The 24,989-nt window shown below is 41.8% G+C and overlaps 1 protein-coding gene across 7 annotated transcripts; it reads right to left on the bottom strand.

Annotated features, from left to right (window-relative positions):
* Nucleotides 1-263: 263 nt before the first annotated feature.
* On the bottom strand, nucleotides 264-24,228 carry LOC116953222 (uncharacterized). Of its 7 annotated transcripts, XM_076074751.1 has the most exons (10): nucleotides 24,142-24,228; nucleotides 21,413-21,449; nucleotides 20,336-20,757; nucleotides 14,732-14,828; nucleotides 12,171-12,198; nucleotides 10,575-10,719; nucleotides 8,548-8,650; nucleotides 6,731-6,873; nucleotides 5,857-5,952; nucleotides 264-2,138 (listed from the first exon to the last, which is right to left on the bottom strand). In XM_076074751.1, exons 3-10 carry the CDS (start codon nucleotides 20,576-20,578, stop codon nucleotides 1,632-1,634), a joined length of 1,362 nt encoding a protein of 453 aa, XP_075930866.1. In that variant the 5' UTR covers nucleotides 20,579-20,757; nucleotides 21,413-21,449; nucleotides 24,142-24,228; the 3' UTR covers nucleotides 264-1,631. The 7 variants fall into 7 exon arrangements, with proteins under 7 accessions (XP_075930866.1, XP_075930865.1, XP_032829079.2 ...); XM_076074750.1 differs by lacking the exon at nucleotides 14,732-14,828; XM_032973188.2 differs by lacking the exon at nucleotides 21,413-21,449 and having other exon boundaries at nucleotides 20,286-20,757; nucleotides 24,142-24,218.
* Nucleotides 24,229-24,989: the final 761 nt, after the last annotated feature.

Below are 24,989 nucleotides of genomic sequence, written 5' to 3'. Positions count from 1 at the left end.
GTGGATGTGGAACGAGGTGCAAAGATTGCCTGGCGGCCTTGATTGGTGTAGACCCATTGTGCTGGCATTGCTTTCTCCTACATTAACATAAGCTGCCCCGCCCATGCTGCTGACACACTTGGGCTACGCCCATCTCTAAACCTTTATAAACAGTTTGCCTTTAGAGGCTAATCCCCATTTTCATGATGACAACCGCTTGTGTTGCAATCGAAATGTCGTGGTTTTTGTTTTTATTACTGAAAGAACCAAGAATACGTGTACAATTTTATTATTTGTATTCACTTTATTTTCATTATTTTTCTATGTGACTTTACCGAAAGAACCAAATAATATTAATTCCTGCAATCACGAAAGTTTTAAGTCACAATTTAAATTTACCAATGTTACATTGTTAATCTCAAAAACATTTTCAATACCCTCGAATCCTCACTTGACAAATTATGAAAACTTACAAGCTCAAAATAGTAAAAAAAAATTTTGACTTTAATCAGTTCCTTGTTTTCCAAGATTATATAAATCAATACAAAACACATCTTTTACTCCAAGCCTTATCCCAAAGCTTGCATTTTGAAACTATCGTACCTCCTTTAAGAGGGTATAACTGTGGGGATGCTGTTTTGCATGAAGGACGCTATTGAAACTTCGTGATTATTATTTTGTATTCATTTTCAGGCTACAATTATCTTTTTTTCAGCCCAAGCCCTTCAGGGATAACAACAGGTAAATCGCCTTATTGAAATAATAAAGTTGAAGGAGCAAAGTTAACAATGCCATCCACTAAAAAACATAACCATGTGGCAAAGGTCAAAAAACAAGGTGGAATGACGGGAAACCTTCAGACAGCAAAGGCAACATGACGAATCACGCGCTGTAATAATGGTATGCAGCGACATTAACGATGCGCAGCGGTGTAAGGGGATAATACAATTGCTGATAAATTGTGCTATGAATGATGTTGAAGCTTGCTTAAACATCACGGCACGTCTTGCTTAACGAGCCTTCTTTCTACGAGAATTCGCCAAAAAGAGCAATTTCAATTCTGACTAAGTTGTTCGCAAAACGAGCGAATGTTCGCGCAATGAGTAAAGAGCGATCAGATGTGTTCTGTGGCGGCAGGGGGCGCACCGCGGCCTGCAGTTGTTTGTTTACCAGCTGTGCTGTGTGGTGCCGGCACTGTCACGGGTGTAGGAACGGTGCGGGGGGGCACTAATCCATTGGAGACGCTGAGAAGCACCTTGTAAGCACTGCGGTTCTCCACGTATGTTAAGTATTACATTTGATGTTTTGTTACTTATTTTACACTGGGAATTGTTATTTCTCACGTGATAAAACGTTGTTGGAGAGTAGAACATTTTGGGGCTGAAAGGTAACTCGGCTCAAGAAAAAATGTAGTTAGAATTCAGGGATTTGTGGTTTTGAGGTTTATAATCCAAACATTATCAGAATCTATAAAAAAAAAACTGGAGCAATTCAATAAGCTATGAAGCTCTTTTTCACAAATGTCAAGTAGGGGCGGGTCAGCCAGTTACAATATTAACTTGGAAGACAGAAAACTTATTCCAAATTGTTCCATTTCTGTTAGCACTAGATATTTAGGATAAACTCACCAAGAGATGAAGCGTATTTACTCTTTACTCTACGTCATCATCGATCTGCACAACTTCCCCAGCTTCATAATCACAATCATCATCATAATTATCCAGCTCCTCACATTCCTCTCGATCACTCTGTGGATCACTGGCCGTCTCGTTTTCATCATGGTGTACAACGACCCCATGTTCAAAATCAATCGTGGACTCTGAATCACTTACTTCCACGTATTTCTTCACCCCTTTTGCTTCACTCTCAAAATTCTCAACGCTAGTACCACCTGCTTCCTGGCCCTTTCCCTTCTCCGTTAAATCAACGGCGCCTTCTTCGGCTGCGTCGTCAACGCTGCAGGATTTAGCTGGATCGTTATGGTCAACTTTTTGAGGAACCACTTTGTCGTCGTCCGTCGCTTCGACCGATTCCTCCGCTGCAGAATCACTGTTCCCCAACGCCTCCTCCGTGCCTTGTGGTCTTGCTTTGTCTTTTGGACCTTGTCCCTTTGACTCCGCGTGGAACATTTGGAAGATTTCTTGACCCGCGTCTGGATTCTGAGAGAAAAAAAAATGATGCAGGTAAAAAAATAATACACGTGAAATAAAGTTTAGGCGACAACCCTATAATCATATTCTTAGTTTTTTCGGTAAAGTCACGTTGAAGAGAAACAACAAAATAACAAAATATATATAAAACAATAAAAAATTCTCACGACGTTTCGACCATAACTCAAACGGTCATCATCAGGTGTGTCGGTTTGCATAAATTTATTTTGAAAACGGCATATTTATTTATATATATATAAAAAAATAACGTTTGCGTCACGCGCAACGATGGCAGTTTGCCAGGACTAGTCCATCTATTTTTTTTTTGAAAAGAGGAGGGGGGAGACGAAATTTGTTTTTATGTAAGCTGTCTGAAAGGCACTGTAAGCGTGAACAATCAATCAAGAACTGAAATGATTTATCAAATCTTTCCAATGATTGCTAAGATAGAATCCATCTTCTCGGTTGAAATTGTCTCTGTGTTTGTATATGTGGATAGCCTCATGAACGAATCTCTCATGGAAGCCAGATGGCTTACAAAGAACCTCCGTCTTGGAAAAGTCAATGGCATGTGAGCCTACTGAATTAGAACAATGATCTGCTACGGCCGAGGTGTTGGTCCTACCGTGTTTAAGGTCTGCTTTATGTTCACGAATGCGGTCCGAGATATGGCGTTTGGTTTCTCCAATGTAACTACTACCACAGAGGCAACTTAGTTTGTAGACACCAGGGTATTGTATGTCCGGAATCACATCTTTGCAATCATTGAAGACTTGGTTCATCAAGGACTAAACACTGAGGTACCCCCCCTGGTGAGACACTGTTTAACCAATACATACTTCACTTGGAATGGAACTTTCTACAAACAAACTGAGGGCACCCCAATGGGCTCCCCCCTTTCTCCAGTTATAGCTAACATTTTCATGGAGAAATTTGAGACTGACGCCATCCAGACTGCCACTCTGCGCCCAACCTTATGGAAGAGGTACGTGGATGACACTTTTGTCATCTGGCCACATGGCCGGCCTGCTCTAGACAAATTCTTCGACCACATCAATTCCATACACCCAGCCATCAGATTTACCATGGAAGTCGAAATAGATGGCAAGATACCTTTTTTGGATGTCCTAATTAAAAAGAGACCTGATGGTTCAATGAGCCACTCTGTCTACAGGAAAGCTACCCATACGGATGCTTATCTGAAACCGGATTCCCACCACCATCCATCACAGAAGAATTCTCTCATCAAGACTCTGTATCATAGAGCCCAATGCATATCCGACCAGGAACACATAAGCAGTGAACTCAAGCACGTACACCAAGCTCTTAGGGCTAATGGTTACTCCGACTATACAATCCGCAAAGCTATCACTCAAACCATGAAGAAGAACCCTCTTGAGGAGCCTTTCAAAACCATCACTTTACCCTACATTGCTGGGATCACAAAAAAGATCTCCAAAATCTTGAATAAACACAAGATCCAGGTCCGTTTCAACACATTACATAAAATCCGTGATCTGGTTCCGTCTGTAAAAGATGTGATTCCGGACATACAATACCCTGGTGTCTACAAACTAAGTTGCCTCTGTGGTAGTAGTTACATTGGAGAAACCAAACGCCATATCTCGGACCGCATTCGTGAACATAAAGCAGACCTTAAACACGGTAGGACCAACACCTCGGCCGTAGCAGATCATTGTTCTAATTCAGTAGGCTCACATGCCATTGACTTTTCCAAGACGGAGGTTCTTTGTAAGCCATCTGGCTTCCATGAGAGATTCGTTCATGAGGCTATCCACATATACAAACACAGAGACAATTTCAACCGAGAAGATGGATTCTATCTTAGCAATCATTGGAAAGATTTGATAAATCATTTCAGTTCTTGATTGATTGTTCACGCTTACAGTGCCTTTCAGACAGCTTACATAAAAACAAATTTCGTCTCCCCCCTCCTCTTTTCAAAAAAAAAATAGATGGACTAGTCCTGGCAAACTGCCATCGTTGCGCGTGACGCAAACGTTATTTTTTTATATATATATAAATAAATATGCCGTTTTCAAAATAAATTTATGCAAACCGACACACCTGATGATGACCGTTTGAGTTATGGTCGAAACGTCGTGAGAATTTTTTATTGTTTTATATATATTTTGTTATTTTGTTGTTTCTCTTCAACGTGACTTTACCGAAAAAACTAAGAATATGAATTACTGCAGTCACGAAAGCTTTAAATCAAAACCCTATAATCGCTTGCTCAAGCCACTGCTGGCAGAAGGGTCTGTACTAGGGGGCGCTCTGGAGCTCCTCCTGAGGGTACTTTGGTCTACTCTTCCACACTGGAAGGGTAGTAACATGCATTCAATATTCCTAATGTAATAATTGTGCTGGTATATTGCATATAGACATGCTGACGTCACCAACACATGTTGTGAATCAACATAGAGCTCAGCATCTCAAGATTACCACCGTTGGCTATTTATTTTGTAAAAGAAGTTCAACATACATGAATACAAGACAGCAGTACAAGACCATAGGATCACAACGTAATACCTATTTTCCTCAATAACTATTAATTTCATGTAATTTGCAATACTGTACATTCTTGGGAATGTTAGTGAATGACATACCAGATGGGCTGAAATTCTCCTACAACACCATTGTCTGCCCGGGACATTTAGAAATCACACACACAACAGCTTGGATGGACTGTGCCGCCTTATCCACTGAAAAACCCAGGATCCAAAACCCACAGATGTTCATCTTTCCAGCCCATTGGAGACTGGCCCGCCTGGCCAACACTTTGAAAAGAAAAACACAGCTGAACAAGATGCTCTTGCAAAAGATATTGTGATGTCTATGAATTATTTGGCTGTGATAAGAATGCTGGCCCTGCTTACATGTTGTCACTAGTGCAAATCAGCGGATAGCGACTATGATGTAAAATACTAAAATGTTTCAAGAAATCCTCATGTTGAATTGGTTCTTTAAAAAATAAAGTTACTGATAAAAAGGAGGCATTACTTTTCGTAGTATTCCTGATAACCATCACACTATATTCTTGGTTCTTTCGGTAAAGTCGCGTAGAAGGGAAATAATAAAATAATACAAATAAAACATAAAATTCTCACGACGTTTTAAAAAAACTAAAACATCACACTATTGAATATGATGAAAGCAAAGTTGACATGAAACAGACGAGTCGACATTTTAAGAGAACCTGAAAATTACCATTTGGGATTTTATTCTGCCTGCAAAGCAGCTTTATTGGAGGGGACACAATAATCTGCTGTCCATATACTAATGGTGAACAACAACTCAAATGACGAGTGCAACTCAAGTTCTGCACCAACAGCGTGAAGACATCTATCCCTATCCCTCTATTTAAGGAACGAAACAGGAGGATTTATCCACAAATGTGCTAGTTGTAATTACTGGCAAAACGTCGTTCTCAGATTGTAAATGTTGTGGATTTTCTCTCCAACACAACGGTGTGCTGTACGAGTAACGAAATGGCATGTTCTGTTTGCGTGACAAACCTTACTAATTGGCTTGTTTGTGAAAAACCTTACTAATTGTATGTGTCAGATGGTGGCGAGTTTAACGACACATTTAGATTTACGCGATCTAACCCAAAAAAAACCTATATGATGGATATTGGTCGTGAAAGCCTACTTGTTATACCAGCATGAAGATACATTTAAAGCTCTTGACAAAGTATACATACCATTTTAAACTTGTCAAGCAAAGCGGAGTACAGCGATTCTTTCAGGATGTTGTTTACAACTCCCAGCACATAATATTTTCGCTGATGCCTGTACTTCTGTAATAAATCAAAAATACCACGAAGAAAATCAAAACCAGCTCACGTAAAAATTATTAAACTCAACTGTTTATTTTACCAGGTAAGACTCACATGATAAGCCATTTCATTTGTGGCTTATCCAATTAAGTGGCTTGTCATGTGGAAATGTATAGCAGCCAAATACTCTAAACGCATATTGATACTAAATGTGGAGGGAAAAACCGGAGGATGCGGAGAAAAATCCACGCGACCACGGGGAGAGAGACGGCCAAACTCCAAACATACAGCAGGCGTCAGGGTTGGGATTGAACCCACGACATCCTGCATACCAGGGGACGGAGTTAACATCTCGCCACCACCCCTCTTCGCGTTAGCTCCACCACCCACACGAGGATTTTTAACAATAAATCGGAGCGAGCAAACGTGCTGCACGTGACAAAATTCGTCGCAAACAAAACATTTGGTGATCAGATCCACGCTTGCTGAGCAACCGGTTGTGCAACTGCTCACAACTTACAATAGAGACGTGCACACAAAACAGTTGCATGCAACCCAGTAGTGCGACCAAATGATTCAGGCGTGGATGTGACTTCATACAAGGCCGCCCAGAGGCTCCCAAATGGCTGTGAGAGAATGTCACCACGTGGGGCCCCCCCTCTTTTCCACAATCCAAAGGGCCTGTGGTAGGGACCTCTTTTGTGTGAGGCCCAGGGTGAATTTCCCCTTCCCACCCCCCCACCCCCCCGCAGGTGACCCCTGAATTTATCACCAAAACTCTTGGTGGTTTATAACTGACCGTTCTATTCCTGATGTGTTCGGGCGAGGTCAAGTGAGCCCGTACCACCGCAGGGGTCTCCGCCATGTGCTCGCAACAAGCCCAGCACCAGGTGGAGCGAGTTATCTCCATCGCCTCGTCCAAATCCGACTTGCATATGGGCCCTGGGGACAACAGATATGCACGGGGCAGGCAGGTAAACGCAGAGGTCAATCCAATCGAGAATACAAAGGATAAAGATCCTCCATAGCCTCAACACTGTTGGGCCAAGTGCTGTTAGTGAGCACCTTTGAAGGCGGTTACGGCACACGAGGAGGTGGTTGGCCAGCATCACGCTCGGCCGCCTTTGTCTCCCTAGTGGCGATGTTTACACACCGCACCAGGTACTCATGTGAGGCTGAGTCGACCTAGGGGAGGCCCAGGACTAGTTCAGATAATCGTCACAAGTGTTGGCTGCGAGCGGAAATCGAACTCGGTTCACCAGGTCCGTAGCACAGCGCGCTAACCGCAACACTACTGCACGGGGCAGGCAGGTTAACACAGAGGTCAATACACCAAAGAACTTGCGTATGCACAGGCATAAAAAAAAACTACTGTCACTCAACAACACCGCACAGCAAGTGTGACCAGGCAAATATGAAAGACTAGCACACAATTTCGATTTAAAGCTTTCGTGACTGCAAGGATTCATCTTCTTTGGTTCTTTCGGTAAAGTCACGTAGAATGAGAATAAAATAATAAATTGATAAAATAAAATAACACAATAAAATTCTCACGTTTCGGCCACAACACAAGCGGCCTTCATCAGGTGAAGGGAGGAGACTGTCTGGAGGACAGCGCTGGAGCGAACACAGCTATTTCTGTGACCAGTCACAAGCTAATCACTCAGCTATTTCAATGCTAAATTCTATGCTAATTCCTTTGTCAAGGCGCTCTGTTTCTTCTCACACAGCTTAAAGGTCGCGGTCTGAGCTTGGCTGTGTTCGCTCCAGCGCTGTCCTCCAGACAGTCTCGTCCCTTCACCTGATGAAGGCCGCTTGTGTTGTGGCCGAAACGTCGTGATAATTTTATTGTGTTATTTTATTTTATCAATGTATTATTTTATTCTCATTCTACGTGACTTTACCGAAAGAACCAAAGAAGAAGAAGCACACAATTATTTTATTGAATTGTTTCTCTACGCAGAAAAGCCTCACCGACTCTATTATTTCACAAGGGTCATTGCCAGGTTTTCCGAGTAGGGGGTAATGTTGCTATGTGAAATTCTAATTTAGTTATTTGCAAGTAATATTTTTAAGCATTGGGGTGAAACCAGAGAATCCAGAGGAAACTCGTGCACAATAAGATTAGAATGCACAAAGCCTGCACAGAAAGGTGCACAAATCAGGATTTCAACCCCCGGGACTTCCCGCTGAGGCATAAGTGTTACCACAGTGCTACCCTGGTGCTCTAAAAACATACCAGACCCTTAATGTGATGGTGAGATACACAAGCAGTCTTGTAAGAGTAACAAAAGACAAAGATCCCCCAGTATAACCTCAACAGACTGTTGGGGCAGGTGCTATTAGTGGGCGCTTACGAAGGCCAGAATAGCACACGAGGGTGTGGGCGGCCAGCACCATGCCCAGCCGCCTTCATCTTCCTGGTTGCAATGTTTTTACACATTGCACCAAGTTCTCATTTGTCGACTAAGGAGAGCCCCAGGACCGGTTCAGATAGTCATCATTGGTGTTGGCCATGAGCAGAAATCGCACTCGGGTTGCCGGGTTCATAGCGCAGCGCACTAACCACTACACTACCGCTTCCCACATCCCTACAGTAGTAAAGGGTTACACAACCTCTGCCACAGGATCTTTCAACGTAAGCAGCACCACCGCCTGTAGGAATCGTTATTTTGTCAAATTTCTGTTTTACAAGGTTGATCTTCCACCCAATGTACGCCTGTAAAATAGGTAAAGAACACAACACAAGCAGATTTAGATGTCATAAACACTAAATAAAGAAGTTGCATACTATCAGCAAGGCTGGAAAATGTTACTTAACTTTTAAGAGTATTACAACGGTCATCATGAACTTAATTTGAAAAATACACAAGGAACAACATACCATGTAATCTATATATATGTAAAAGTTGTGTGTGGGTTTGTGGCGGGGTTTGTGTGTGGGTTTGTGGCGAGGTTTGTGAGTGGGTTTGTGGCGGGGTTTGTGTGTGGGTTTGTGGCGGGGTTTGTGTGTGGGTTTGTGGCGGGGTTTGTATGTGCGTTTGTGTGTGGGTTTGTGTGTGGGTTTGTGGCGGGGTTTGTGTGTGGGTTTGTGGCGGGGTTTGTGGCGGGGTTTATGTGTGGGTTTGTGGCGGGGTTTGTGTGTGGGTTTGTTTGTGGCGGGGTTTGTTTGTGGCGGGGTTTGTGTGTGGGTTTGTGGCGGGGTTTGTTTGTGTGTGGGTTTGTGTGTGGGTTTGTGGCGGGGTTTGTGTGGTCTCGCACTTGGCTCTCCAACGGTGGGGTTGACGTAAAAAAAAATAGGCAGGAACCACGCCGTAAGCCCCGCGGTGAGCAAGCGCTATTCCTTTTTCACACCCGTCAACTTTAAATTAGTTTAATTAGCGATTTAGTGCAATTTTTGCGTGTTTTCTCATTTATTTGACGAGTGCACGACCATACCAACTCGCACGCCTTCAGTGGGAGGGGGACATTTTGTTTCGCGTAAAAAAATCCTATAAAAATACACTAAACGCTCAGGTAAATTCTTCACTGTCTCAAGTCCCCCCCACCCCGATGCTTGCCGTCATTACTACTATACAGTCGGTAGATGCTAATATAGGCCGTAGATATTACTGCAGAGCGGCCGGGGACATTGTGCCTGGGGTGGGGGGGGTCAGGGGTAGCATCCATGCCCCAGCCTGCCAAGGTGCCACCTCGGCCGGCTGGACAATCTAGGCAAGGCCGGAGGCTCTGCATGGGACTAGGCCTCACCACGCCACTCTGTCAGGTGAGTACTCTGTGCTATACAGTCGATAAATACTGCTAGAGTCAGCATGTACTACTGCAGTGATAGCTGGTACCACCACAGTCGGTATGCACTGCTGTAATCATAGCAGGTACCACCACAGTATGCACTGCTATAATCATAGCAGGTACCACCACAGTCAGTACGCACTGCTGTTAGATTTTTAAGAGTAGTTTTGAAATATTTTTAAGACCCGGGCAACGCCGGCTACTTCCCGCTCGTATGTTATAAAACAGCAGTTATTTTTTTTACAAGAGAAAAAATTCAAAATCAATATTGTAAAAAAATTGTTGACGTTTTAATATTTTGCTTCCGCCTTTTCTGCCCCAGCGAAAATGAAGTGTGATTGCTGCTGCTGTTTCCCTTCTACGTGACTTTACCGAAAGAACCAAGAATATAAAATGTGTCGTTAAAACCAGCCACCACCCGACACAGCCAACTAGTAAGGGTTGTCACGTAAACAGAACATACCAATTCGTCACTAGTAGAGCACACCGGTGTGTTGGAGAGCCAAGCCACAACATTTACAATCTGAGCATGACGTTTCGCTAGTAATTACAACCAGCTTCATCAGCGACAGCCAGATTTGTGAAGTGTTACTGTTACGTTCCGTCTATAGAATTGGCATGTTCTGTTTACGTGACAACCCTTAATAGTTGGCTGTGTCGGGTGGTGGCGGGTTTTAACGACACATTTATATATTTACGCGATCTAACCCAAAAACCTCTATTATTTTGTTGTTCTGTTCACACACCACGGATCTCCCTTGTAAAAATAGCCGGGAAACCGACTAAAACGGGGTCATCCGTGTAACAAATACCATTAACTTAATCTTGCATATTTGTCTTGAGTAGCTTACATCAATGAACTTGCAGACCAATGCACCGTCTTTAACCTTGTCAGTGATATACATCCGAGATACATTGTGCATCTTGCTGGCAATGTGTGCTTGAATATCTGGGTAATGTATGGTACGATATTTGCAGAGACAGCAGCGATATATCCTGCCAAATACACATGGAAAATAAATTAATATATGAGAAAACATAAGAAAGCAATAAAACACAGCAAATAATTTGAAGATGTATTCCTTTTAGCACAAATTGCAAACACACTATTTCACCAATGTGAAATTGATTATAGATTTGAAGCTTTCGTGACTGCAAGGATTCATACTCTTTGGTTTTATTCGGTAAAGTCACATAGGTAAAATAAAATAAAACAATTAAATCACGACGTTTCGGAGGCAACACAAGCTTCTGTCTTCAGGTGGAACAGTCACAGCAGAATATCTGTGTCAAGTGCACAATTCCGAGACTTGGATTAGAGGTCGGGGGGGGGAGGAGCCAGAGAGGAACGTGGGCGGGTGGGAGGGCTGAATTAAGCCGCCTTTTGTTAAACTGCAGGGGGTTCGGGAGGAAGGGTGGTGCACTGCACAAAAGCGGGTAAACAACCCTTTTGTTATGCTGCCGGGGGGTTCGGGGGGAGGCGATGCAAGGCATCAAGTACAGACCAACCTTTTGGAAACTAAAATGACCAATCTTTTGGAAACTAAAATGAGAACTACGAAAAAGGCTGTACAATTACAAGGTAGCTAATGTTTGACATAACCACTGAGAAGTGGAAATGGCTGTACAATTAAAAGGCAGCTAACGTTTGACTTTATTTATAACATCTTTCCAGTGGTTGCTCAATTTGAAACCATCCTCTCGGTTGAAGTTGTGTCTATGTTTGTATATCTGGATCGCTTCATGGACAGATACGTGACTTTACCTAATAAAACCAAAGAGAATGTGAAATTGGTTAATAAAATAATTCCATCACAGATCTTTGAAAAATAACAGCTATTACAAAAAACATACAGTATCCTTAGATTTAATTAAAAGTTTTTGGTAATATACATTTGGGCAAAACCTTTTAAATGTTGGCCTATTTCAAGATGCAATTTATCTCCCCAAATCATCACATGTCGTGTTGTGGAATGAATGGCACCGCAGGATTTCATCTCATGCCCCTCAAGACTCTATAGTCTATACCATAGCTTGATACCCTGGACAACCTTGCAAAAAATATAATTCCATGTCGTGGTAATTATCCAGGTTAAAAAGAAATTGACAATAGTCTGCACTATTTAGCTATGCAACAGTTTGCTCAGATATAAACCACCACGAGTCCTAGTTGGGTACCAAACCGATAGCAATCCATAGGTTTTGTGCAGTCCTTGGTGGCTCTATTTGGGAACCAATTTCGCCTTAGGTGATTGTACGGATTAATACCAAAGATCTCAGTGCAACAATGCAGCACCACTGTTCGTGTTCCCGGTTAGCATGGTTGGCTACATACGATGAAAGAAGTTCAAAATACGTACATTAATCAAAGTGTCAGCCTCCGAGCTGCCCAAACACCACTAATTGCAAAACACTTGTAATGATTTTCACGTGGGATCAACACTCACCATGTTTTATGTGCTCCTCTGAACATATCTGAAAAATACAATAAACAATGAGTAGGTTTTCTTCCCAGGCATTTTGTGCAGTCAACTTTTAAAAAGAAAATTGATGAACGTCTGTGAAATTAATACTAAAGGGTTTTTCCCCTTTTTTCTGGCACCAAAACTGAAACCTTTTTACGGCTTTATTTTGAACCTCGACCCAATTGGCGTCATCTGGTCGAGCACCAATTGGGTCGAGGCTCAAAAGAAAGCCGTCCCTTGGTGTGGACCAATCAGTTTCAAGGACAATGCATATATTATCATTGTATGTTTTTTCATAATAAAGGTTTTTGGGTGAGATCGCGTTATTTATAAATGTGTCGTAACCCTCCACCACCCGACACGGCCAATCAGCAAAAAAAAAGTGTCACGTTGACAAAAGACAATTAGTTCACTACTTTAGCCCACCGGTGTGTTGAAGAGTGAATCCACAACATTTACAGCTGATGCTGGAGGGGGGGGGGGGTATTGTAATTATATAATCGATTGGTAATCAGTCAATGGTTGATTAGTAATGAGTTGTAGATTAGTAATTAGTTGTAATGTGTGTTATTGTGATGATATGCTACATTAGTAATCCGTTAATTAATGTGTTTTCCCTATAAGGAATTGTAATATGTATTATTTAATAATACACTTCCAAGCCGCACTATGCCTACAGCTATCAGAACGATTAAAGTTATTTCTGTTTCTCTCCATTTCAATGGATTCTCTAATTAGTCTTTGCCAGTAATAATTAGTTTTACACAACACTTCAACGTTATCAAAATCAATTGAGTGTCCTTGTTGACAAGCATGTTCTGCCACTGCCGACAGTTGTGTTTGAGATAATTTAATATTTTCTTTGGTTCTTTCGGTAAAGTCACGTAGAATGAGAATAAAATAATAAATTGATAAAATAAAATAACACAATAATATTCTCACGACGTTTCGGCCACAACACAAGCGGCCTTCATCAGGTGAAGGGGATGAGACTATCTGGAGGACAGCGCTGGATTGAGAAAGCCACGCTGAGATCTTTTGTCAACGTGACAATTTTTTTTTGCTGATTGGCCGTGTCGGGTGGTGGAGGGTTACGACACATTTATAAATAACGCGATCTAACCCAAAAACCTTTATTATGAATAATATTGGTCGTGAAAGCCTACGTGTTAAAGTATTTTTTTGTTTGCATTTTGACTGCAGGTATTGTGGTTAATGCAGACATGAATCCTCGTAAAAAGGTTTCAGTTTGATTGCCAGAAAAAAGGGGAAAAACCCTACTATTACATTTTGGTACTGGGAAAGGAGGTCTAATGATCTGTGAAATTAATTAACTTCTGTGCTATTTGAATAATGAAGTCCTTTGGGGATGACGAAACAAGAATCCGAGAGATAGAAAGTGACCAGAGCTGCGATTAGTCCATTAAGTTGAGTGATGACTTTTTTTGTGGTAGAACACACAAGGGCCCCTGTAAAATGTGGTGTCCTCAAAGGGACATGTCCAGTGAGACAAAGCTGATTATGCCGATGACATAAAGCCCCGGCCATTGCCTCTCTTCTAGTGTCACTCACCGAAACACAGGTGACAGGTTTTTCTTGCAACGACTAGCAACTCATACATCCTTTGGATGTGGCCGTCCATTCTTCTCAGCCAGCCAAACTTTTAATCTTAGAGTCCGGTCTCTCTCCACCTTTCTTTTGCCTTCTCTGTGCTGTTTATCCAAATGTTACCTTAATGTCTCACTTTTTTTCGTCTCTATCCATTTTTTTATTCCTCTGACCCCTCTTCTACGTCTTCCTCCCTCTATGTTCCTCTCCTCCCTCCACTGTATCTCACCCCCCCCCTTCTCTTTCCATGTGTAATTACGACTGGGACGCAGTCAGTGCAAGTGGACTAGTGGCCACGGGAGGTAATGACAGGGGAGTTAGCCTGCAGTGCGAATGGACTGGTGGCCACGGGAATGATCGAGAATAGGGGCGTAGCCAGGTGACGTAAGAGGACAGTGGTGGAACAAGTGGTCTCGGGCCAGCGAGAAGTCTCGAGAATAGGGGCGTGGCCATGGGGCAGGGGCGTGGTCACGCACCTTATATAAAGGGAATATGTGGGAGACTCGGGGCTGCTGAAATGGGGCTGTCCAAGTGTGAGCACGTGGCTCCCTAATAAAGAAGCCATCTCAAGACAAGTGCGTCGCAGTCGTAATTACACGTTTCCCTATCTCTCATACCTCTAACTTTCACTCCCCTTATTCTCCCCTAACACATCTCGGTCTCTCTTGCATCTCTCCCAATAATTGTCGCTTCCCCTTGTGCCGTTCCATACATTAGTATGCACGCAACCATTTAAATTTGTTTGGCTGCATATGGTGTTTGGTAGAACCTTACGAAAAAAATAAGCCAGATCATTAGGTGCCTCACCCAATAACTCAATTATCAATTATATTTCGTTGCCTTTCTTAATCAACAAGTGCCACCTTTAACCTTACCATATGGGATAACAAAGACTGTGACAACGTACATAATAACGCACAGGTGATGCTCATCACCTGAATACCCTTGGATAGCGGAAGTGCTTGATTTGAATTTATTTGCGCCAGTCTCTCCTTCTCGTGCAAGTTTCCACTGGAGACTCGTACTGGGACCCTCGATATGTTTGGAGACATGAGGTTAAGTTTCATATTTGCAGCACAGATAATCGAGGACAGGTTATAGCCACCTAAACTTTGCCGAGTACTGTAATCGTACACACATTTTAACATCTTAAAACCAGTTTAACACGTAGGCTTTCGTGACCAATATTATTCATAATAAAGGTTTTTGGGTTAGATCGCGTTATTTATGTGTCGTAACCCTCCACCACCCGACACGGCCAATACCAAACGCAGTTAAAATAACACATCACATAAAGTCTTCTAAAGCTAACCAAATACTATACAAAGCTAGCGATTTATTATTAATAGAGAGGATACAGCACAACAGGAGTGAATTATCTTACATTTCGGAATCGCTAAAGCAGTTACACTTAGATATAAGCAATAGTGTATCTATGCATTATTGGAATATAATCGATACCATAACACAACAATCGGCTGATAATGTGTTTAATCTAACAAAAACTAACCAAGTTAATACATTTTCTAGACTTCATAATAAACAAATCCCTACTAAAAACGAACAATTTAAAAACAAAACCGTAATGAACTTGACTAACCCCACGCACAATTCCAGTGGATGAGATAATTGCTGAGGTAGAATCAGCAGTTAGACTCCTTCCACATAATGAGGCAGAGATGACTAGACATGAGGTTGCCAAAATAATTGAGAATAGCAAAGTTCCAAAAGTAAATATTAGCTCTAACGAGGCAAAAGCCTTAAGAGAGCTGCGTGTAAATAAGGACATCCAAATCCTAGCAGCTGATAAAGGCCGCACTACTGTAGTGATGTCACGAGCCGATTATGATAATAAAATTAGAAATTTACTAGAGGAAAGTACCTACATTAAAATTAAACGAGATCCAACTAATACTTTAGAACATAAGACCACTACAATAATTGCAAATTCATTGATCCCTAAAAATGAGCAATACCAAATTAAGCCAAGGGCCTCAAAACCACCTAGACTCTATGGGCTACCAAAGATTCATAAAATCGGCATCCCATTACGACCCATCGTCAGTACAATTGGCTCTGCCACATATCAATTAGCAAAATATATAACTAAACAAATACAGCCCTACATCGGTAGGACATCTTCATTCATAAAAAAATTCAGAACATCTTGTGAATGTGATTAAAGATATTAAACTTGCTCCTGATGATATTCTGGTAAGTTTTGATGTGATTTCTCGATTCACTAAGGTTCCAGTGAACGAATCGCTTAAATTACTTGATACACTAGTAAAGAATACCGGTTTACCAAAAGATATTCCGAAACTTGCTGACCATTGTTTAAATAACACTTACTTCTTATGGAGAGGGGATTTCTTTAAACAAAATGAAGGAGCAGCAATGGGCTCTCCTTTATCCCCTGCTATAGCAAATTTGTACATGGAAAACTTTGAAATAAGAGCACTTGCCTCGAGCACGTTAAAACCATATTTTTGGTTTAGATATGTGGATGACACTTTGGTTGTCTGGCCATATGGTAAAGATACACTTAATGATTTTCTAAATCATCTCAATGCACAAAACCCGGCCATCCAGTTCACCATGGAAATGGAGGTGAATAACACACTCCCATTCCTAGATATTTTGCTTGGACATGGCCTAAACGGTAAAATAACACACAGCGTTTACAGAAAGCAAATGCACACTGATGCCTATCTGAATGCAGATTCACATCATCATCCAGCTCAGAAATCCTCTCTTATCAAGATGCTCATACATCGGGCTAAAACAGTGTCAGATGGTGAGAGTCTAGTGAGAGAGATCAAACACGTTAAAGACGCACTATGACAGAATGGCTACAATAATGCTCAAAGTAACAGAGCACTGAATGCCAAATCACGATCGCAAAGCAATACTGCTGAAAGCGATCAGATTGTTAAAACAATAAAAATTCCAGATATCTCAGGAGTAACTGACAAATTAGCCAGTGTTTTGCAAAAGCAAAACATTACAGTAAGATTTGGTACAGTACACAAAATTCAAAAACTAGTATCTTGCACTAAAGACGCATTACCTAAATTATCAACAGAAGGTGTATATAGGATTAATTGTTTATGTGGCAGATGCTATATTGGACAGACGGGACGTAACATCAGCGTAAGAATAAAAGAACATCAGAGAAATATTAAATTATCTCAAACACAACTGTTGGCAGTGTCAGAACATGCTTGTCAACAAGGACACTCAATTGATTTTGATAATGTTGCAGTGTTGTGTAAAACTAATTATTACTGGCAAAGACTAATTAGAGAATCCATTGAAATTGAGAGGAATAAAAATAACTTTAATCGCTCTGACAGCTACAGGCTTAGTGCGGCCTGGAAGCGTATTATTAAATAATACACATTACAATTCCTTATAGGGGAACCACATACTAATTAACGGATTACTAACATAGCATATAATGACTAACACACATTACAACTAATTACTAATCTACAACTCATTACTAATCATAACCATTGACTGATTACTAATCTATTATATAATTACAATACTCCCCCCTCCGCCTCAAATCACTGCACCTGATATGAGTTAAATGATGACGTCACCCTGCTGCTCTATTTAAAACCGGGAGCAAGCGAGGGCTTTACCATTCTGGCGAATTGCCCGATGATGCTGGATGTAATTACCAGCGAAAGTCGTACTCAAACTGTAAATGTTGTGGATTTACTCTTCAACACACGGGTGGGCTAAAGTAGTGAATTATTTGTCTTTTGTCAACGTGACACTTTTTTTGCCGATTGGCCGTGTCGGGTGGTGGAGGGTTAGGACACATTTATAAATAACGCGATCTAACCCAAAAACCTTTATTATGAATCTTAAAACCACTTTGTAACCTGCGAGTTTTAAATGCCCTCGCTACCTTGTAATGCCATTGTACAGTGAGGGAAAAAAGTATTTGATCCCCTGCCGATTTTGTACGTTTGCCCACTGACAAAGAAATTATCAGTCTATAATTTTAATGGTAGGTTTATTTGAACAGTGAGGGACAGAGTAACAACAAAAAAATCCAAAAAAACGCATGTCAAAAATGTTATAAATTGATTTGCATTTTAATAAGGGAAATAAGTATTTGACCCCTCTGCAAAACATGACTTAGTACTTGGTGGCAAAACCTTTGTTGGCAAACACAGAGGTCAGACGTTTCTTGTAGTTGGCCACCAGGTTTGCACACATCTCAGGAGGGATTTTGTCCCACTCCTCTTTGCAGATCTTCTCCAAGTCATTAAGGTTTCGAGGCTGACGTTTGGCAACTCGAACCTTCAGCTCCCTCCACAGATTTCATATAGGATTCAGGTCTGGAGACTGGCTAGGCCACTCCAGGACCTTAATGTGCTTCTTCTTGAGCCACTCCTTTGTTGCCTCGGCCGTATGTTTTGGGTCATTGTCATGCTGGAATACCCATCCACGACCCATTTTCAATGCCCTGGCTGAGGGAAGGAGGTTCTCACCCAAGATTTGACGGTACATGGCCCCGTCCATCGTCCCTTTGATGCGGTCAAGTTGTCCTGTCTCCTTAGCAGAAAAACACCCCCAAAGCATATTGTTTCCACCTCCATGTTTCACGGTGGGGATGGTGTTCTTGGGGTCATAGGCATCATTCCTCCTCCAAACACGGAGAGTTGACTTCATGCCAAAGAGCTCCATTTGGTCTTATCTGACCACAACACTTTCACCCAGTTGTCCTCTGAATCATTCAGATGTTCATTGGCAAACTTCAGACGGGCATGTATATGTGCTTTCTTGAGCAGGGGGACCTTGCGGGCGCTGCAGGATTTCAGTCCTTCACGGCGAAGTGTTACCAATTGTTTTCTTGGTGACTATGGTCCCAGCTGCCTTGAGATCATTGACAAGATCCTCCCGTGTAGTTCTGGGCTGATTCCTCACCGTCCTCATGATCATTGCAACTCCACGAGGTGAGATCTTGCATGGAGCCCCAGGCCGAGGGAGATTGACAGTTCTTTTGTGTTTCTTCCATTTGCGAATAATCGCACCAACTGTTGTCACCTTCTCACCAAGCTGCTTGGCAATGGTCTTGTAGACCATTCCAGCCTTGTGGAGGTCTACAATCTTGTCCCTGGCATCCTTGGAGAGCTCTTTGGTCTTGGCCATGGAGAGTTTAGAATCTGATTGATTGATTGCTTCTGTGGACAGGTGTCTTTTATACAGGTAACAAGCTGAGATTAGGAGCACTCCCTTTAAGAGTGTGCTCCTAATCTCAGCTTGTTACCTGTATAAAAGACACCTGGGAGCCAGAAATCTTTCTGATTGAGAGGGGGTCAAATACTTATTTCTCTCATTAAAATGCAAATCAATTTATAACATTTTTGACATGCGTTTTTCTTGATTTTGTTGTTATTCTGCCTTTCACTGTTCAAATAAACCTACCATTAAAATTATAGACTGATCATTTCTTTGTCAGTCGGCAAACGTACAAAATCAGCAGGGGATCAAATACTTTTTTCCCTCAGCGTAAATATATAGAGCCAGACGTCCTCACCAATAGTCTCTCCAAGTGAGGAATAGGTGAATCCTGACTAAAGTAGCCAGGATTCACACAAGAGGCCAGCATCACGATTCCACACCTCGGTGAGTTAATGCAAGCCCAAGTTCAGCGATAGGGTATTTGGTTCAACTAACTTTTGTCAGTTTGGTCAATTCGTGTCAGTTTCGACTACAGATGCGGCTGAAATAGAAACAATTTGCTGGGACCACAAGGGACAATTTGGAGGTTGGGGACGATCATTGGATTGGCGATTGCAGTGCTGTTCCGGGCACTGAGGTTGAGGGTGCAGAATAAATATGTTTTCTAAAAAAACACGTATAGGGTTCATGGCAGTGCACTGTTATCAGAGATGATGTAGAAGCAGTACTCACAGTGGAAATGATATATTTAGTAGGGCACTTTCTAGAACATGTCACCCCATCATCACACTTCTCTCCAATCATGTTATTTTCAATTGTATTTCATTTTCAGTTACTTTGCCTGTAATGCATTCCTTTGACCACCAAATTCAAGTGCCCTTCATAACATGCCTCTGCTTACCACTTTGTCATGATCCTCCTCCTCGTATGACTCTAGTCTACAGTGATTAAAATATTGTGAATTCTCCAAACATCAAGTTAAAATAGAGTTTCTCATTACCATCACATCTGGATGCTCAATCCATTGAGAATTTCGCTTAATTATTTATCGTGACCTCTGAGAAACTATAGTATCCAGAGAACACACACCACACAAGTGAAGATGACTTCAACTCCAAAATAAACCTCAAGCAATTATCTGTCACAAGTCCTGGGAGTGCACGTCACAAAAATCATCGCGCCGTCTTTTACGCGAATGACGGTATCTACAAAATCACATCAGCATGATCACCAACCCGGGAATATTCTCAATTTTTAAAATGAACTTTTTAATTGTGGCTGTACCTCGATAGATCTCTTTGCTCGCGCGCCTCTGCTGTATTCAGGAAACTCACCAACACGAGGTCCGCCTTGTGGACCTTCCAATCTTGAGGTGTAATCCGGACCTCCAAAACGTTGCCTCTTGTCCAAGCCAGGTGCATAGCCTGGATCTGCAGAGGAGGGCCCACCGCCTCGTCGCCAATTATCCTGCCTAAAGGCTGTTCCTCTATAGCCCTGCGCATCAGAGGACCATCCAACATCTTCCGCCACGTGGGATTGTCCATGCTCGCGCTTGAATTCTTGCATTGGTGCATCATAGTTGCCACCGTAGTCACGCCTCAGTCCGCATGGATGGTGATGCTGGCCCGAGGATGAATCGTATCTCCTCCGGTCAGGGCGACCCATTTCTCGGCCGTGCCAGTCACGCGATCCCATTTCATTGTAGTCTAGGTTGTCAGGTCCACGTCCAAAGTTCGATTTCCCGTAAAAGTAAAACCTGAAAGGCGCCAGTTACATTTTCATTATTGTTTCAAAAGTACAATTTCAACATTATACGTCATCCGTTTGTTGGCTAATGCATGAACACAACTTTTTCAAATTACCAATTGTTTAATGTAGTGGTTGGGTAGGGTGGCTAATTTGTAGAGCAAGCAGCTCGCAACCGGAAGGTTGAGAGTTCAAATCCCGATTCAGGGCCGACGCAAGCCAAAGCACGGCAGAACTGCAGACAAATCGTGAAGACGAAAAGTGCCGTGTGCATGAATTAAACCCCTCGCTTCCTGAAGCCCTCAGAAGACTTCCAGTTAACAGCATTTTTACGAACAATATGTGCCAGTTTATGAACATTACAGAACAGCAAATTGCCTTGACACCATGGATATTAGAATTTGGGTGGTAAAAGCTTGGGACGAGAATGCTCGACACGCGGCTTAACTCGGAAAACCACACGCATTGATTAAGTGATTGTGAATACTAAACTATTTCTTATTATACCAGCTAAGGCCCACTCAGCTATATAGCGTTTTTTTCCAAGCGACATCACCACAAATGAAAGCTCAATCTAGCGGCTTATCACGTGGAAATGTATAGCAGCCAATTACTCTAAACTTACGTTGATTCTAAATGGAATACAAACTTCCTTGTTGACTTACCCTCTCTGCGATGACCTTTCATATGATAATTATTGATCTGCAAAGAGGGACATCACAGTTATGTTCACAATGAGAACAATTGTCACCGAGCCAGTCTGCTTAATATAACTGCAAAACATATTTGGAAGACGTGGATTGTTAACACAAACGGGATGAAATCTTCCACTAAAATTGATTGTGTTTGCTTTGTCAAATGACATTTATTTTTGTTCTATTTTTGTTTGTAATGTAGTCATGTTTGTTTTGTATTGACCTATGCAACCATGCTTGTCACTAATATTTGTACTCTATAGGATCTGTACAACTGCAGGATGCCCATGACATAGAGCCTAGAAACTCAATGGGCCCTGCCTGCTGATATATTTAAAATAGAGTTTAAATTAAAACCGATCAACTCATTCGGCCTTTTAGTAAAAATTTCCTATAAATTTGGGCTCACAAGGCTGACAAGTTTTCATTTTCCAGAAGCAATGAAGCCCAGCCTCCGGCCTGCCTACAACACCTGTGATGTACATGGTGGTCATCCATCTGTTGTATATGCTGTGTATGAAAATTTTGATGAAAATAATAAAAATTAAATGAAATTTGGAAAGATGCGTGATTGTCCGAAATATGCTAATTTATGTAATTATGCGCAGAATTTGAAAAAGTGGCTTTTTTTTTACGTAAAAAAACTGCCACGTTTTTCAAATTTTCTTGCTGTGGTTTCCACACCTGATGATGATTGCTTGTGTTGCAGTCGAAACAGCGTGATAATTTTATTGTTTTATATTTTTATTATTTTATTGTTTCCCTTCTACGTGACTTTACCGAAAGAACCAATAATATGACAGACTATAATAAAGTATTAAAGCTTTCGTGACTGCATAACATTACTCATTGGTTTTTGGGGGCCGCTTGTGTTGTGGCCGAAACGTCGTGATTTTTGTTGTTTTATTTTTTACCTACGTGACTTTACCGAACAGAACCAAAGAGTATGGATCCTTGCAGTCACGAAAGCTTCAAATCTAGAATGTTTTTTTCAGGTTTGTTGAATTTCTCGTCTCTCATCTTTTTGTTGTATTTAACTCCGTGATTTGTTCTTGCCACCTGATGAAGATCGCTTGCGTTGTGATCGAAACGTCGTGATTGCTTTTTTTTGTTTTAATATAATTTTATTGTATTTCTGCATTCGTGACTTTACCGAAAAAAAACAATGAGTAATATGACAGACTGTTAATAGGGTAAGAGGAGGGGGAGGAGCCAGGATGGCGGGGGGGGGGTGAAGCTTTCAGTTTTTAATTTATTTTGCTATAGCCCTGTGAGCCATTCGGCTCTTGAATCGGGTGCAACCGCAACAAACAAAAAACATGAACAAGAAAACATCTTAAAGTGACTATGTGACTGTGCAAACAGAAAATCCAGGAAAAAACAGCTAAAATATTCCTGAAAAAGCACCGTACACCAACGCTGTGTGCAAAAATCCCAGTGGGATGCAAGTCAAACAACAACCACAAGACAACTTAGATTAAGGCCATCAGTCAAACTCCGTACTACAACAAACATGGCCAAACCAAAAAACGTTTTCGACATCACCAAAATAAAGCCATACAAGCAATGTAACAGTGATCTTTGGAACTGTGACTGAATTTTCACAATAAACGACAAACAATATGTAACACATGTAGGCTTTCGCGACCAATATTATTCATAATAAAGGTTTTTGGGTTAGATCGCGTTTATTTATAAATGTGTCGTAACCCTCCACCACCCGACACGGCCAATCAGCAAAAAAAAGTGTCACGTTGACAAAGAGACAAAAAATTCACTACTTTAGCCCACCGGTGTGTTGAAGAGTGAATCCACATTTACAGTTTGAGTAAGACGTTTCGTTGGTAAATACATCCAGCATCATCGGGCAATTGCCTCACTTCAACACACCGGTGGGCTAAAGTAGTGAATTATTTGTCTTTTTGTCAACGTGACACTTTTTTTGCTGATTGGCCGTGTCGGGTGGTGGAGGGTTACGACACATTTATAAAAAAACGCGATCTAACCCAAAAACCTTTATTATGAATAACATGTAACACCAAACCCTAGAGCCATAGCTGGCTGCATGAGTCACTTCACAACAACAGGAGCATCAGTCGGAGTATCCTTAAAAACATCGGAGCCGCGGATGGGGGGGAGAGTAGCAGTTGAAGTTTAACATGGTTAATCACATCTTGCCAAAAGTTTAAAAGTACAGGTTTTCGTATCACCGCCACAAAGACGGCACGCATGATAACACTACTCACGCGTTCTCATTGTGCGGGTAACCGTGGCTATGAAGGTAACCTCTGGCAAAAAGGGGTAACCATATTATAGGATGAGAAAATCCCGGCAATGAGGTAACGCAAGGTAATGGCCCCTGATGACAAGCGAGTTAACCGCTCGGTAACGAGGTAATCCCGCAGTAACGAGGTGATACTTCGTGGTAACAACTCGTGGTAACGAGGTGATACTCCAAGGTAACGAGGTAATCCCGCGGTAACGAGGTGATAACTCGCGGTACCGAGGTGATACCCTGCGGTAACTCGCGGTAACGAGGTAATAACTCACGGTAACGAGGTAATACATCGCGGTAACGAGGTGATACCCTGTGGTAACGAGGTGCCATCCCGCGGTAACGTGGTTATACCCCAAGGTAACAACTCGTGGTAACGAGGTGATAACCCGAGGTAACGAGACGACCCCGGTTCCTTCATTACCCGCGCGAGGATCCATGCTCTGGCCCAAGTCGAACGGTTTGTGTTGACGTCATATAATACATTGCGCCTCGAACGTCATACGTCTCTCGGGATGACGTCATTAGTGTCGACGCGGCGGCCGAGTGACGGCACGCATGCTGAGCCGGTGGCCATCTTAAGTTCAATGTGCAGAGGCCCTCATCCTGCAGTGGATTGACAAAGGAGCTGTGCACGTGTCCATGATCTACAGGTCATTTATTTTTTTTGCAGATATCTTGATATCAATCAAAATCTATTTAAAACTAAACACTTTTTATTTTACCAGGTAAAGTCCCTTGAAGCTAATATTCTTGCTTCTTTCGGTAAAGTCACGTAGAAGGGAAATAATAATATAATAAAAATAAATTTTCACGACGTTTCGACTGCAACACAAGCAATCATCATCAGGTGTGAAAACCACAGCAAGATTTTTTTTTATTTTCTTGCTGTGGTTTTCACAGTCGAAACGTCGTGAGAATTTTATTGTTTTATATTTTTATTATTTTATTGTTTCTCTTCTTCGTGACTTTACCGAAAGAACCAAGAATACGAATCCCAGCAATCACGAAAGCTTTAAATCAAAAATTCCCCTTGAAGCTATAAAGCCATTTTTAAGAAGCGACCTGGCCACAGATGATCGCTCAAAAAAGTAGTTTATAATGTGGAATAGTACAGCAGCCAAACAAGGTTTCTAAATGTGGAGGGAAAAACCGGAGGACCCGGAGAAAAATCCATGTGACCACGGGCAGAACGTGAAAACTCCAAATATACAGGCGACAGGGGTCCTGATGATGCCCCAAATTTAAATGCAAATATTTGTATCAGTCACT

The sequence above is a fragment of the Petromyzon marinus genome, chromosome 50 (assembly GCF_048934315.1).
Source record: "Petromyzon marinus isolate PM22_M1 ecotype Great Lakes invasive population chromosome 50, UKy_Petmar_22M1.pri1.0, whole genome shotgun sequence".
In the NCBI taxonomy this organism is placed as follows: Eukaryota; Metazoa; Chordata; class Hyperoartia; order Petromyzontiformes; family Petromyzontidae; genus Petromyzon; species Petromyzon marinus.
Note: the sequence above shows the minus strand (reverse complement) of the source record. Positions and strands in the feature narration are given on the sequence as shown.